We start from the raw sequence: 14,468 nt of genomic DNA on the forward strand, positions 1-14,468 counted from the left end.
AAACAACGACACCTCCAGCCAAGTAGGCTACAGGGTAGAATGGAGAAGGCATGAAGAGATGACGACATCTTGCTGTAGGTGGCGGTAGTGCGTTGCACTGAGTGGACACTACCACAAAACCCCTCAAAGAAGAAGGGCTAATTATGTGTTAGTTCCGTGAAGCTAGCGACAGTACAGTTTTAAATTAATAATTTTTAAGCATATGTTCTGACTTTTATTTTGAAGGATTCGCGAATGGCGGCCATATTGGAATTTTCTTTACTGTCGCTATACAGTCTATGGTCGCTAGTTTCACACTAATTGTGTTTCTGAGCCAATTTTGTGGACATATTAACGATGTTCTCACTGCTATGACTCTTAACCACCAGTGCATCATCAAAAAGGTAATGTCTTGCTTTCAGGATTATCTATTGCATCGGGCAGATTCCTTCCTATATAATATCCAACAATAACAACACACCAAATGGTGCCTAGACAGTAACGTTAGCGCTACTCCTTACAAATGAGCGGAGTAAAGTTAGCTAGCTAGCTAGCTAGCTAGCTAGCTAGCTATGTTATTACGCCACCATGTCCTCCATTTGCAACCGCAAACTGTGTTGATGCTGGTTAAATACAAAAATAATAGGTTTCGATTGTATTAGCTGCTATTTAACTTCTGTAGCTCATGTTCCCACTTTACTGGAACGTAACGGTAAGGTTAACATGGTTTGTTATCATTAGCTAATTTTGGGGAGAGGATCTAGCTGCTAACATAACACAACGCTACATCAGTTAAATATGGATAAAATAGAAGACTATTTACAATAAAACGGACAATAATTAACATGTCACAATATATTTGAAGATTGGTGTGTAACGTTAGCCTTAAGCTACAGTTAACGTTAACTAATATTTTCTAACGTTAGTTGAACAATCTTCATTCGAGCTTATGTGTGACAAAATGCAGAAAAGGGTTAGGTTGGTGCACCACTGCACCATGCAATCAGTACGTTTAATGGCAATATTGTCAGGGCATCCGTTTAGTTAATTTTATCTGTGGAAAAACTTAGTTGCGTTGTGCATCAACGAATGTCAGGCAGAATGCACATTGTTTCTTTTGTTTTGTTTTTGTACAGGTAGCCTTCTCTAAGCGCCTTGCATCTGCATGTGCTGGATTCTTCAGAAGTAAGTAGGCCTGTAACATACCGGTCAACAACATTGAGTTTTCAAAATAAAGGAGATACTCAACATTGGACTGTGGAAATAAGGGAGTTTTTTTGTCGTCGCCCCGCCCCTGCAATTCCGGCTTTCTCACCAAATATTTTTCAGACAAGACAAGGATGTACAAATGGAACCTAGAAATCACCTCTAATCAAAAGTGGGTTAAGTACCACTGTACGTTGACTCTAGTAAATGCACTGTTCAGTTGAAAACATGCAACAGTTTATTACTCAGAAGTTCCATACTATAAGGGCATTATTATTATTATTATTATTATCATTGTTGTTGTTATGACTGTAAATTGAAGATGAGTGAGGCAGGGGAGAGAGTCTTGTCAGTCATCATGAGGAGTGATAAGAGATTAAAGTTGCAGATTTTGCATTCCTCAGTACATTTTATAGGGCAATGTTTTGGTGAGACTGACAAGTGTAGTTTATTTTATATGACATCAAATAGCAGCATTTTTCATCAGCAGTAAAATGAGAGAAAAGGTAAAATATCCTGTTGTCCAGAAACATTATTTTGCCATTTCCTAGCTGACACGGAGCTGCTAGCCTATCCATCAGATATATTATTTCCACCTGAAAGGTTTTCAGGTCTTTTCAATCCAGTCTAATCAGGTGTATACCATTGAGAGAGTGAAAGAGAAAAGGAGAATGTCCACCAGAGGAGAGTGAGGATGAGCTAGTTCGTAGTGATCAGAACATCTGATGTGAGCAGCAGAGTTAGCAGTCATATAGCTTGCCATTTTTGCTGCAAATGTATTACTTTAGAGATATTGGTTGGAGTAATGCAGTATTTTAGAGAATTCTGGGATGCCTGTATTAATCACTAGTCTATGAATATACAGATATGATAACATTGATTTGGAACAGCCTGACTGTGCACCGCCTAATACCTTTTATAACAAATCTGGGAAACATCTCTGCCTCACTATAAGTCAGGTCGTCCACAAAACTAAAACAAATGTCCCCCCACCAGATACAGAAATGATAATGTGTTGTTGTTGTTGTTGTTATTAAGATTCTCTTTTTCTTTTCTTTGTGTTTCTTTGATAAGTACATGATTCAGCAGGAGAAGCCAGAGTTGGTTGGCACTATGCCCGTAGTGTGGCCCACCCTCCTTGATCTTGGTAGAGATGAGTGTAAGAGAATACTTCGCAAACTTGGTGAGTTACTTTGTGATGTCCATCTGCTTTCTAAAGCAGTTCTGCAAACACATTTTACACATTTCTCTAAGTTGAAAATGTGATGACTGTGAATGCAAAATTGTATGTGATTATATAACAAATCTGTACAGAGTTAGAGGCGTATGCAGGGGTAATAAGTGCTCTCCGAGCTCAAGGGGATCTCACAAAGGATAAGAAAGATCTTCTCGGGGAACTTACAAAAGTCCTCAGGTATCACGTTTTTATTTATTCTTGATGTGCATATGGATCTGTGTTAGTATGGTCTGTGTTGTTGTCAATGACAATAATGCTAAGGCTGTGTGTTATTTAGCATCTCCACTGAACGGCATCGTGCAGAGGTCCGCAGAGCCGTCAATGATGAGCGCCTCACTACAATCGCATATCAGTAAGTTTGTTGTTCTGATCATGTGTAGTGGTTTAAATATTGCTGCTGAATAATTAATTAAATATTGCTATATATTTTTTTCTTCCCTGTGTAGTATGTCTGGACCAAACAGTTCTTCAGAATGGTCTGTCGAAGGGCGTAGACTTGTCCCTTTAATGCCAAGGTTGGTTCCTCAGACAGCATTCACAGTAACTGCCAATGCTGTAGCCAGTGCAGCCGCCCACCAAAATGCATCTCTACTCCCACCTGCAGAGACTGGTAATAAAGAAGGTAGGTGAATTAGATATTGCCCGTTGTGGAGCAAATAGATCACTTCACTAGGTCTGGTTAAATATACAGTACATTTGAGGAGGTCTATGCCAATAATGATTTTCTGTTTGTAGTGGTAGTTTGCTACTCCTACACAAGCACAACCTCTACAGCCACCAATGTCACTGCACCCAGTGGCAGTGGTGCTCCTACAGTCAAATCTCCGCGGCCTGCCAGCCCAGCTTCCAATGTGGTAGTACTCCCCAGTGGAAGCACAGTTTATGTCAAGAGTGAGTGAAGTGACCCATCATGTTATGATTCTGTGACTAAAATTGGATATCATCACATTGATCAAATGACTGTAGACAAGTCAGTCTGTAAATGTCTTGTTGATTACCCCAGTGTTTGTGTAAATTGATTTGAAATATATGAGAATTCTACTACAAATGCAGAAATTAGTTTGGTAATGTAGTGAATTTTACTCCCGTATATAGTCTTATCCAAAAATGAATGTCCAACGTTTTCTATGAATCAATGTCCTGGGGATATGGCAGTTTACTACATTCATGACACCTGGAATCCATGTAATATCTGCCAGTCTCCAAACATTGTTTAGTACATTGTCTTAACTTTGAGTTAACCTTTTTTCCAAGCTGATGAGCACATAATCATGTGTGACTTTAAACAGGGCTGTGACATGTACAATGCTTTAGATAGGGAGGTACTACATTCAAACACCTAGTTCACAAGGTATTTTGCTTAAAAAGGGTTAAACCGTTCATTTTCGCAGCATATCTGACATTTACAATAGAGAGGTCTAATTCAGTAAGTAAGATATTTAAAGTAAATGGGATTAGAAGCAGTTAAGAAATGTAAGGTGCAAAATGTTACTTGTTGAAAATGTTACTTGTTGGTTCTGGCCTATTGTATAATTGTGGCTAAATGTTCATGTAAATGCATGAGCATGCAGTACATCAGATGAGTACCGATTTAAAAATATTCATGACTACATGAACTGCAGTATTTCCTAATGTTTTAAAATGAACAAACATAGTCACACAAGCAGCAACAACAACAACTCTCAATGTTAACAAACAGTCCTGAGACAGCTCCATGTGTTCCATAGCTCCATGTGTTCCATAGCTCTCTCTGTATATGTGGGGCCCAGGTGTGAGCTGTGCAGATGAGGATGAGAAACCTCGCAAACGTCGACGCACCAACTCCTCGAGCTCCACTCCGGTGATGCTGAAGGAGGTGCCGAAGGTCATCCCCCCGATCTCAAAAACAATCACGGTGCCTATGAGTGGCAGCCCCAAGATGAGTAATATAATGCAGAGCATTGCCAACTCTCTCCCTCCTCACATTTCACCAGTAAAGATAACCTTCACCAAACCGACCACGCCTACCACAAACACCACCACCCAAAAGGTCAGTTTCTTCTTCTCCTCCTCCTCTTCCTCCTTCTTCCTACCTTTCTTTGATTAACAGCGCAAAGTGAAATGTATCTCATGCAATTCTTTTCTCAGGTGATTATTGTGACAACCTCTCAAAGCTCCAGCTTTGTTCCCAACATCCTCTCCAAATCCCACAACTATGCCGCTATGTCCAAGCTGGTGTCCACATCTGTTTTGACTTCCTCCAGTCAGAAGCAAACGGTTGTCATCCCAACCTGTTCCAACGCAGGCTCTGGCCCAAATACGGTTGCCGTGACCACAGTAGTGTCTTCCTCTCCGTCAGTAGTCATGTCTACTGTAGCCCAAGGTAAAGGTACTTTGATAATATTGTTTACTGTTTATTTTAAGCAGTGGTGTGGTGTAAACATATATGTTTTCTTTTATCATTATTTAATAGGCACATCTCCAGCAGCTGTGAAAGTTGCCACGGCAAGACTTCCCTCTCCAAAGACCTTTGTTGGTACACCAGCACAGATCCTTGCCCAGTTTCCCAAAAACCAGCAATCATCCAAACAGATTCAGCAGAGCAGCCCTGTTCCATCTTCATTAGGAGCTGTGCAGACCACTGCAACATCCCCAATTAGTAAGCCTAGCATCCAGATAAAGCAAGAGTCTGGTGAGCATCTCTCTGGAAGACACATTTCTGATTTTCACACCTATGTACATGAAGAGAAAATGTGATTGTTGTGTTATTCAGGAGTGAAGATCATTACCCAGCAAATGCAGCCTAGTAAGATCCTCCCCAAGCCATCATCTGCCACACTGCCCAGCAGCAATGCCTCACCCATCATGGTGGTCAGTAGTAACGGAGCGATTATGACCACAAAGCTGGTGTCCACACCGACAGGTGAACATTTTTTTTCCCTTTTTCTATTGTGATGCTGAATTGATTCTGCTGACTGTGTATTCTAGGGCATAAAAAAAAAAAATTCTTGGGTTCCGGTTTTCGACCGACCCTGTCAATTTATGTGCGGCCCAAATTTATTTTATGAGCTTGGGGAAGAAATAACACTAAATACATTAAATAAATCCACAAATAAAAGGCGAACTATAATTACATTCATTACCCCTTGCGTTATGTATAGGGATGAGCGTATTCTCTCTTTTACAAAGTAGCCTATGCACAGCTGTTCACGAAGACGATTGTTTTCGTCACTTACCAAGGCACTTTCGCAATTTTGTCCAAACACCGCAACTTTTTCGCAAATTTGACCAATCATCGTAGTTTCACCGTGAAATTTCACCTACCACAACAGTCCCTCGCGCAGAATATTGAGCCAGATGGTACACTTACTTCTGCACCTTCTGCATATGACACCAAAGACTGCCCTAACGTGTTCGTTCCTCTACAGTTTTGATGACTATAAATAGAAGGCTAACGTTAATGATCTGCTTACTTGCATCTCTCAACCTGGTGTTGCTAACCTACCTAGGCTATGAAAGTAAGTTAATTAAGGCCTACTTGGTTTACTGACATTTGAGTAGGCTATGCAACCCATTGGCAAACGTTTACCTGGATATGTCCTTTTAGCTTATGTCATGTTTGCTAGCTTGTGGGCTTAGTTTGAGTAGTGCTACCAAAATCATAGAAATTAATAAAATTGCAAGACATTTACCTCTTCTATGATCCAAGAATGATTTCATTAGAGTTGTTTTTTTAACATTTATTTTAACTAATGACTAAAAAAAAACTAGAAGACATTCCCAATTGCATCCACATATCGTAATGCACTATGCAAAAAGTGATTTACACTCGTAGCCGAACACAGAATTATTTACCTAATTACACAGAAATGTAATTAGGCTACTCTCACGTCCTTAAAGGGGGCAGGCAGTCAATTAGACGTACACCACCAATGTAATGACATTAAACAGAAGTGTAGTCAAATAGTTTAAATCAATATGAAATTACTAGATACTTACTTGGCTATTAGTAATTATGCAGGCCACAGACTATGAATTATTAAAAAGATATGAACTTAATATGAATTACAAAATATATGAATGTATTGAAACATATGACATGATGCCATCTCTTTAGGTGACTGTCTTTTTTGGACAGTTCTACGAAAGGTTATACTGCTTTGTGAATTACCTCAGTCAAAGCATTTTCACAAATAAAGTAGGCCTACTTTAATTTTCTGTAATCCTTACTGTTTACCTTTGATTATCCTCTTTTAATAAGCATCAAGATTATCAGTGTGATTTTAGTCTTACTAACCTTAATTGCCCTAAAAAAAAAAAAAAAAAAAAAAAAATCTATATATAAATAAAAAACTATTTTTGCAATTTTCACTTCCTCCCGCAATTTCTCCACAAGAAACCGCTAAAAACACCCTACCGGCCCATGGCCTCAACTGACAACCAACAGGAACCAAACCCTTTTTTTTTATGCCTAGGATGCCTTTAAAAAGAGTTTATTGCTTGGTCCGTCACCATGTCATTTCATTTAACTACTTATTTGGCTACTTTATTCAATGCCTAGTTTTCACTTTTTTTTTATTCCTGTGAAATCAAAGACTAGGGTCAGACATGGGTAAGCTTACCTGTGTTCAACCCTTCTTTGGTCAATGCTTTGATATCAGTTTTGTGTGACATCAAGGCTGAACAAATGGCTCAAAATGTTGAGGAAAAGGCTTATATTTTGCCCAGCAACTAATCGAATGGAATAGTAGTGATTAACAACTATGGTTAATTCATATTAGACCTCTCAAATATGTACTTTGCTTCAGCAGCTGGTCTTTTTGAGGCTTGTACTGGATCTTATCACCCTGTTAACAGTAGCGATTTCCTTGTATTTGTTTGTGATTTAAAAAAAAACATTTTTTATTGCAGGTACCCAGGCCACATACTCACGCCCAACAGGCAGCCCCACAATAGGGGGCAGAATGTCAACTTCTCCTGGAGGAGCCACCTATGTGAAGACTACTAGTGGCAGCATCATCACAGTGGTTCCCAAATCTCTTGCAACGCTTGGAGGCAAGATTATCAGCAGTAATATAGTGTCTGGTATGGCATTTTTTTCCACATGATATTGGGGTATTCACCCTGGGAAGTAGTGAATTTGTTGTGTAGAATATGTTCCCCTGAACCATGATCAGATTTTTTTAAAGCATTAGCATTTTTCCGCATTCCAGGCACAACAACAAAAATAACCACCATCCCCATGACCTCCAAGCCAAATGTCATTGTGGTGCAGAAGACAACTGGAAAAGGAACCACAATTCAAGGATTACCTGGGAAGAATGTTGTAACTACACTGTTAAACGCAGGAGTACGTTTTAATTTTGTGATGTCTGTTTGTCTTAAATACTGTTGTTTTGAAGATTTTGTGATTAATTGTAGAACTTATCTACAGGGTGAGAAAACGTTACAAGCTCTTCCTGGAGCAAAGCCAGCTATCATCACTGCTTCTCGTCCCATTACCAAGATGATCGTCACCCAGCCCAAAGGCATAGGCTCAGGAATGCAGCCTACTACTACCACCAAAATCATCCCCACCAAGATAGTATATGGACAACAAGGAAAAACTCAGGTAAATAAATGTTTTTCTTTTGTGTGTTTGGGTGTCTTTTGAAAGTTTGAAATCACCAATAAATGAACTAAACTTAATTGCAAAACATATTGAATATTTATAATCATTGAATACATTTTCCACAGAAACTGTTCTAGCTATCAGTTTTTTTTTTTACTCAACTCCTCCATAACTGCAGACTGTAGTTGCAGTTGCTAAAAAGGGGCTCTCCATTTTTTATTATTAAGAATTAGTAAATATTTTCTGCTTAACCGTTAACAATTTTTATTTTTCTCTGGTTTCAGGTTTTAATCAAACCCAAGCCCATGACTTTTCAGACAGCAGTTGTGAGCGAGCATACTCGGCAATTGGTGAGTGAGACCCTTCAGCAGGTGGCCAGACCCTTAGATGCAGGAGCTCTATCTGGCCAGGACGGGTTGACCAAGGACGATTCTCCAACCTTCCCAGAGAGCAGTTCGCCCCCCTCAGAGTCTATGCACAGTGCTCAAGGTATATGTGCAGTGCAAACATCAGTCTTAAATAGCACTATAGGAGAACAATGAGTATGGAAGATGTTATAGTCCATCTCTGTGTCATAACCCGAAGAACATGTAATTAAATATATTTTAGTGAACCACATTGCACTGAAATAATATAAAAACACTCATGTGCATAGCCTAAAAACATAAAGTTTGAGTCAGCTGTTACCAGTTTGAGTCAGCTGTTACCAGTTTGAGTCAGCAGAACCATTTTGACTCTTCGATGGGTTTAATTATTTATTTGCATCTGCATATGTTTGATACAGCTGGCTGTAATGTGTACGCTACACTACAGTAGATCATAGTGCATGCTTATGAATGGAATGGAAAAAGAGCAACAGAGCAGACCATAGATATTTTGGCATTACGTTTAGGCGATGGGGTAACTCATCATCAGTTTTATGAAACACATCCTGTAACATTTCATTTTGTGTATTTGTTTTTAATAATTTAGTTATCTCTCCTGTTTTCTGACTTAGCTTTAGATGCTCAATCTGTCGTTCGGGTAATTGCCTCCAGGGGGCAGGAGTGGACTGATCAAGAGGTTGAGACCAGTCCTACCATTATCTACCAGGATGTCTTGGGAGAGTCCCAGTCTGCCACCTCCACCATTAAGGCTTTGCTTGAACTCCAGCAGACAACAGGTGGATTCCCTACTTGTGCTGTTGGTCTGCTTCTCCGTTTCCATTATATTGGTGTTGATATGCTCTGTGCCAGATGTAAATGTAAATTTAGTTATATAGCACGTTATCATACACAGTGGTCATTCAATGTGCTTTTACATGTTATGACACAAGATTAGTCAATATATACAATATATGTAAAAAAAGTCATATTCATATAAACAGCATTTATACAGGCAAAAAATGTTAATTAAGAAACAAAATTATGACAGTTGCATTATGCTTATCTTTCAAGCGTAATGCTGCAGAAGAGGATACTCTTTTGTATGAGGAGGTATTACAGGGATTTCCCCTGTCATTCCCCTAACAACTCAGTCATTCCACTGATCTTTTTTCAGTGAGGGAGAAGACTGACCCCAAACTACGACAGCATACCATTGATCTTAGCCAGATGGCTGTTCCCATTCAAATGGCCCAGGAGAAGAGACCATCTCCAGAGTCTCCTGGACAGACACAGAGGGAGGCTGAGGTCCCAACAGAGTTCATTCCAGCCGGTATGAGCAGGGACTGTACTAGTCATTGAAGCTCTTCAGTCAGTTATGTTATATGGGTTATTGGTTCCTGTTGAGAATTATAGCTCTTGATTTATTAGACTTTTACCTTGCAAGAATGATTCACAGTTTCAGTTTCACTTTCGTTTCTTCATCCATGACTTGATTGAAAAACACCTCTCCTCACTTGTTTGTGAAATTGACTGTAAAATGTATGTGTGTTATATTATCTGGTAGTGATGTAGCTTTTGATCTTGTTCTGTGCAGGTAAATTCACGCCCAGCACCTCTGCTGGAGGCCCAGTCGGTGAGGTGGCCCCACCCTCTCAGCAGCAGCAGGATGCTTCATCCCTGTTAACAACGGTGGCTGGGAAGTCCAGTCCAACGTCATCTACATCAGCATTCATTCAACAGGTACCACAGGACTATCTCATTTCAAGGTGTTTTTGTGTCTGTGGTGTTCCTGACTGATATAATATGCAATTGCCATTGTTGTTGATGTAGAGTGGAGGGAGTCCATCTCTGTTGAACAAACAGGCAGAGGAGCAGGTGATGGAGGAAGGAGACCTTGAGGGGGACACCCTTGATCCACAAACAGGGCTTTTCTATAGGTCCTCTCAGCCTGCTGTCCCGCCCCATCAGCAGAGAAGCACTTTGGCAACCCAGTCAGAACAGGGCCGACACACACCTCACTCAATGCAAACCCAGCAGAGCAAAGCCACAGCCAGCCAGCCCTCTTCCTCGTCCACCATTGCCCTTAAAAAAGGGTCACAGCCACAAGAAACAGTTCCATCAAAGGAAAAGCCCTCTGGTTCTGGGACCCATCCAGTGGTTGTCCTTTCTATGAAACCTCCCCATACTCCCCAGTTGCCTAAGCTACAACAGGCCCCGACTTCTCACAATAGGCCTAACCTCCACTCTCCACTGTCCCATCCACCACCCTTGCAGGCACACCATCCTGTAGGATCTGACAAGACATCCTTGGGACAGGTGGGTGTACAGTTCTCAGGGAAAATGCCTACTAGTGATGCGCGGGTTGAGGCTTCTAATGACCCGCACCCGACCGACGCGTTTTGGAGATCCAATCCGCCCCCCACTCTGACCTGACAAAAAATACGTAAAACATCGACCCGAACCCCGACCAGACCCACAAATGGCTGGTCAGGCGTGCGTGTGTGCGTGAGCACATAAACACGTGCCTATCTGTCCCATTTCTCACCTCTGAACTTGAGCAAAGCATTTGCCAATGTTATGTCCGTTCTAATCTGAGTAGGCTACAGGCTACCACACGCATAAAATGTAATCGCAAATTAATAAGAAGATGGGAGGATAATATTTTGGCTGGACAATATCATGCTAAAGACTAATTATAAACTAAACTGAATTAGCCTGCAGGCCATTGTAAAAGACTGTGGAGTGTGGTAACATGCATAGAACTAACTTGTTTTTATCAAAGAGTAAGCTGAGCAGGGAAGTTACCAGGTTAAGATCTAAATGTTATCCGTTTTCTTACATCAGGTGTTTTCATCAGGATAATGAACACAACTGAATGTATTGTGTGGATAGGCTTTGTCCCCTCCAATGAGGTATTTTTGGAGAGAAGGTGGACATCTCACTTTTACCTACGTCACGCAATTCTGCACATGGATATTTGTAACTTGTATCGTCGCTATCTAGTGATTTTGACCCGACCCGGCCGCAACCCGCAATATTATCCATACATCATACCCGCACCCGCCCGACCCGCGGGCTATGGGTTGACCCGCGCATCACTAAAGCCTACAGCTCTCTTAAGAACATGTTTTTGAGCAACCTTTGGGCAACTTTTCATCTGCTTAAACAGGTTCAGCAGCCTATCATCACCCAGGGAGCAACGGTGACAAAAATTACCTTTGGTAGTCACATGTCACCTCCAAGAACCAGCACTGGAGAAGCAACAGGCAAACTGGTGCCAGAGTCCAGCTCAGGCCTAGGCCATCCAAGTGACAAGCCCTCAGTATCAGACATCCTTAAAATATCCATGATGGAAGCTGAGATTGACCCCAGTGCTGAGCCTATGGTTGTTGACTCCTCCAGCGACTGTGATTCCTTCAATAAGGACACAGCTGCCACATCCCTCATCAGCAGCTCTGCATCTGTGCTGCACCATTCAAAACAGCAGCACGGCAAGTACAGCCACATGCCAGGACTTGCCTCCCAGAAGAACAAAGACATGGATGTCATTCAGGTACTGTTGTCCTCACCGTCAAAAATGATTTCCGGTACCTGAGATCACAGGTTAATCAAGCATATATTTAAAGGAACATGGCAATATTTTGAGAAATTAGCGTAGTTGCCCTCTACCCTAGAGTTAGATAAGAGGAGATGCGTACAGGGTTAGAAATGAGTACCAGCCACCAGCCAAATGCTGATAAAATATGAAAGTGGCTGGTAGATTTCAGATACAAAGTGATCATTTCATATTGAGTGGCTGGTGAATTTGACCAAAAATCTACCAGTGGCTGGTGACTATACACATTTTCAATATTTAATTTCCATCCCTGGATGCATACCCTTCTCCTCTCTGTGCATGCAAGCTAGCCTAACTGGTGTAACCCACTTCCAGTGAATAATGCATGCATCCTCTTATCCACCTCTGGGGTGGATGGGAAATAAGCTAATTTCCCCAGATTTTGGCGATTTCCTTTAAGTTTTATAGCAAGTGCAGAAGAAGCAAGTGAAAAACAAATAAAATGAGATCTGAATCTTGTTGTGTTTTATCATCCAGTTATAGTTTGTTTGTGTCTTACAGGTCATCCCACAGTACTCCATAATGCCAGACTCTAGCCAGTCAAATGTAGTGGTGGAGCAGAGTGGTTTTCTTGAGATCACAGACTATACCAGCCAGCGTCTGGACGATGAAAGCATTATGGAGCAAGAAGTGGACAGCAGCAATGATGAGGCAGCAGCCTCAAGTCCAATGGAAGGCTGTGCCGACCAATCCCAATGAGCCACAAGAACCACATATGGCTTCAGTGGCGTAAATCCTTTTCGTGTCATCACCAGTTGCGTGGCATCTTAAAAGTGATTTTTATAGAGAAACAAGAAACTTGACAGAGGAGCTGAAAAGGAAAGGTATGCAAGAAAAATTCCTTAAAGAAAATTAATTCACCTTTGGCAAATTTATTTTTAAAACGATATTACCAAATTGAAAGTAATTTGTGAAGATCATCAAAAAATATTGTGTTTTTATTATTTGTATTGTTTGTGAAGCGCTTCAACTTATCAGTTGTATCTGTATATTTAACTAGAGATGGAGTAGGTATAAGTGGCCATAATGCATCAGTGTAATAAATGTGACTTTACGTGATGTTCAATTAGGCTAGATGACATTAATCACCTAACCCTGCAGTGTCCAATTGACTTGCATTTCTGTACATTTTACAATCATTTCTTTTTTAGTAAACTTCCCATTTGAACAACTTTTACAAATTCTTGCTATTTTTTAAACATGATTTGAGCAGAAACACTGAACAAAGTGCATAATTAATTACATAAAACATCTGCGGGTACAGTGTTGCTTACAGTGATCATGAGAGAAATGGCTGAATGTGTCTGTTTGGCTAGGGCTAAAATTAGAAGTTGGGTAAGAGATGTAGAATACGTTTCTCATAAGATTGCATACATTATGTCTGTTCAAAGATAGATTAATTAAAAGTGTTTAGAAACTTGAATGTGTTAGACATTTCATAAAAACTGTCAAAACTAATTTCACAGCAGTATATGGAAAGTACCAGGATAAACGTCATCACAATTGTAAACAGATAAGACTGAGAAGGCGGGGTTGGGTAGACTTTTCGGTGAATCCCAGTGACTGCATTTGTTTTGTGTGAGTGGTTTCTAAGGGGGTAAACTACATTGAGTTTACAGGGGGTTTTGTACTGGGTAAAGACGTGTAATTAGAGAACCTGCCCTTTTTACTCAGTTACTGCACATATTAAGAACCTGTTTCCTCCCCATTCTACCGATGCAGTGGGACTTTCCACCATTGATGTTTATATGCAGGCATAGAGAATACTGCAGTTCAGTTGTAACACACTCGAATCTGTGATCATATTTATGAGAATTTTATATATATATTTGGAAGTTGACATTGTAAGTGCTGTAGTTTCACTTTCAATTTCAGTACTTGCACATTTGTTTGTCTCTGTCTATATTGTCTGTCTACAGCACAGGTGTCAAACATAAGGCCCAGGGGCCAGATCAGGCCTGCCAGCAGGTGCCAGATGTTTTGGGTAGGAAGGGAAAATTAGGAGGGGAAAAAAACAGACATCCAGTTGTCTTCAACAATAGGTAATAAGAAATATCTCTTATGATATGAGATTGATTCAACCTAGCATTACAAACCATCCTCAGAAAGGAATAGGCCAACAAACACTGACATGGAAGTAGGGAATTTCACGAAAGGAAGAGCAGTATATGACAGCAGTACATGATTTGTACAGTAAAGGAGTATATCATCAAACAACACTGATATCCAAGCAGAAAAATGATAATGACCATGACAACAAAGGCCCCCGTAAGGTCTCATTCTAACAAATCTGTCACTGTCTGACATGAGTTTGACACCCCTGACTCTACAGTATCTGTGCTTAAACTGTTGATGACCCTTTTAAAAGTTTTTCTTTCACCATTGCATTTTATTCAAATGCAGATTTAAGTGGGAAGAAGACCTGTTGGTTGTACTACGAAGATAATTTAACCAACTCTTATTTAGCAGCAGAGA

At 40.4% G+C, this 14,468-nt stretch overlaps 1 protein-coding gene across 5 annotated transcripts; it reads left to right on the top strand.

Moving 5' to 3' along the window:
- Nucleotides 1-135: 135 nt before the first annotated feature.
- Nucleotides 136-13,164, top strand: emsy (EMSY transcriptional repressor, BRCA2 interacting). 5 transcript variants are annotated; one of them, XM_048237477.1, is made up of 22 exons: nt 136-383; nt 1,116-1,164; nt 1,309-1,357; nt 2,260-2,368; nt 2,500-2,599; nt 2,700-2,774; nt 2,869-3,044; nt 3,158-3,313; nt 4,192-4,451; nt 4,550-4,784; nt 4,875-5,093; nt 5,175-5,324; nt 7,313-7,486; nt 7,615-7,751; nt 7,836-8,012; nt 8,297-8,501; nt 9,010-9,174; nt 9,552-9,707; nt 9,972-10,117; nt 10,208-10,693; nt 11,547-11,930; nt 12,495-13,164. In XM_048237477.1, the coding sequence occupies exons 4-22, from the start codon at nt 2,263-2,265 to the stop codon at nt 12,690-12,692; spliced, it is 3,705 nt and encodes a 1,234-aa protein (XP_048093434.1). In that variant the 5' UTR covers nt 136-383; nt 1,116-1,164; nt 1,309-1,357; nt 2,260-2,262; the 3' UTR covers nt 12,693-13,164. The 5 variants fall into 5 exon arrangements, with proteins under 5 accessions (XP_048093434.1, XP_048093431.1, XP_048093435.1 ...); XM_048237474.1 differs by having other exon boundaries at nt 1,116-1,357; XM_048237478.1 differs by having other exon boundaries at nt 1,116-1,357; nt 4,875-5,060.
- The last annotated feature ends 1,304 nt before the right edge of the window (nt 13,165-14,468 follow it).

The sequence above is a fragment of the Alosa alosa genome, chromosome 2 (genome assembly GCF_017589495.1).
Source record: "Alosa alosa isolate M-15738 ecotype Scorff River chromosome 2, AALO_Geno_1.1, whole genome shotgun sequence".
Lineage (NCBI taxonomy): Eukaryota > Metazoa > Chordata > Actinopteri > Clupeiformes > Clupeidae > Alosa > Alosa alosa.

Excerpts from the sequence above, each read along its gene's own strand:
- emsy (XM_048237474.1), top strand. The coding sequence starts at position 2,263 with ATGATTCAGCAGGAGAAGCCAGAGTTGGTTGGCACTATGCCCGTAGTG. Across the intron at positions 2,600-2,699 it reads GAACTTACAAAAGTCCTCAG|CATCTCCACTGAACGGCATC; the intron begins GTATCACGTTTT and ends TGTGTTATTTAG. Across the intron at positions 8,502-9,009 it reads GTCTATGCACAGTGCTCAAG|CTTTAGATGCTCAATCTGTC; the intron begins GTATATGTGCAG and ends TTTCTGACTTAG.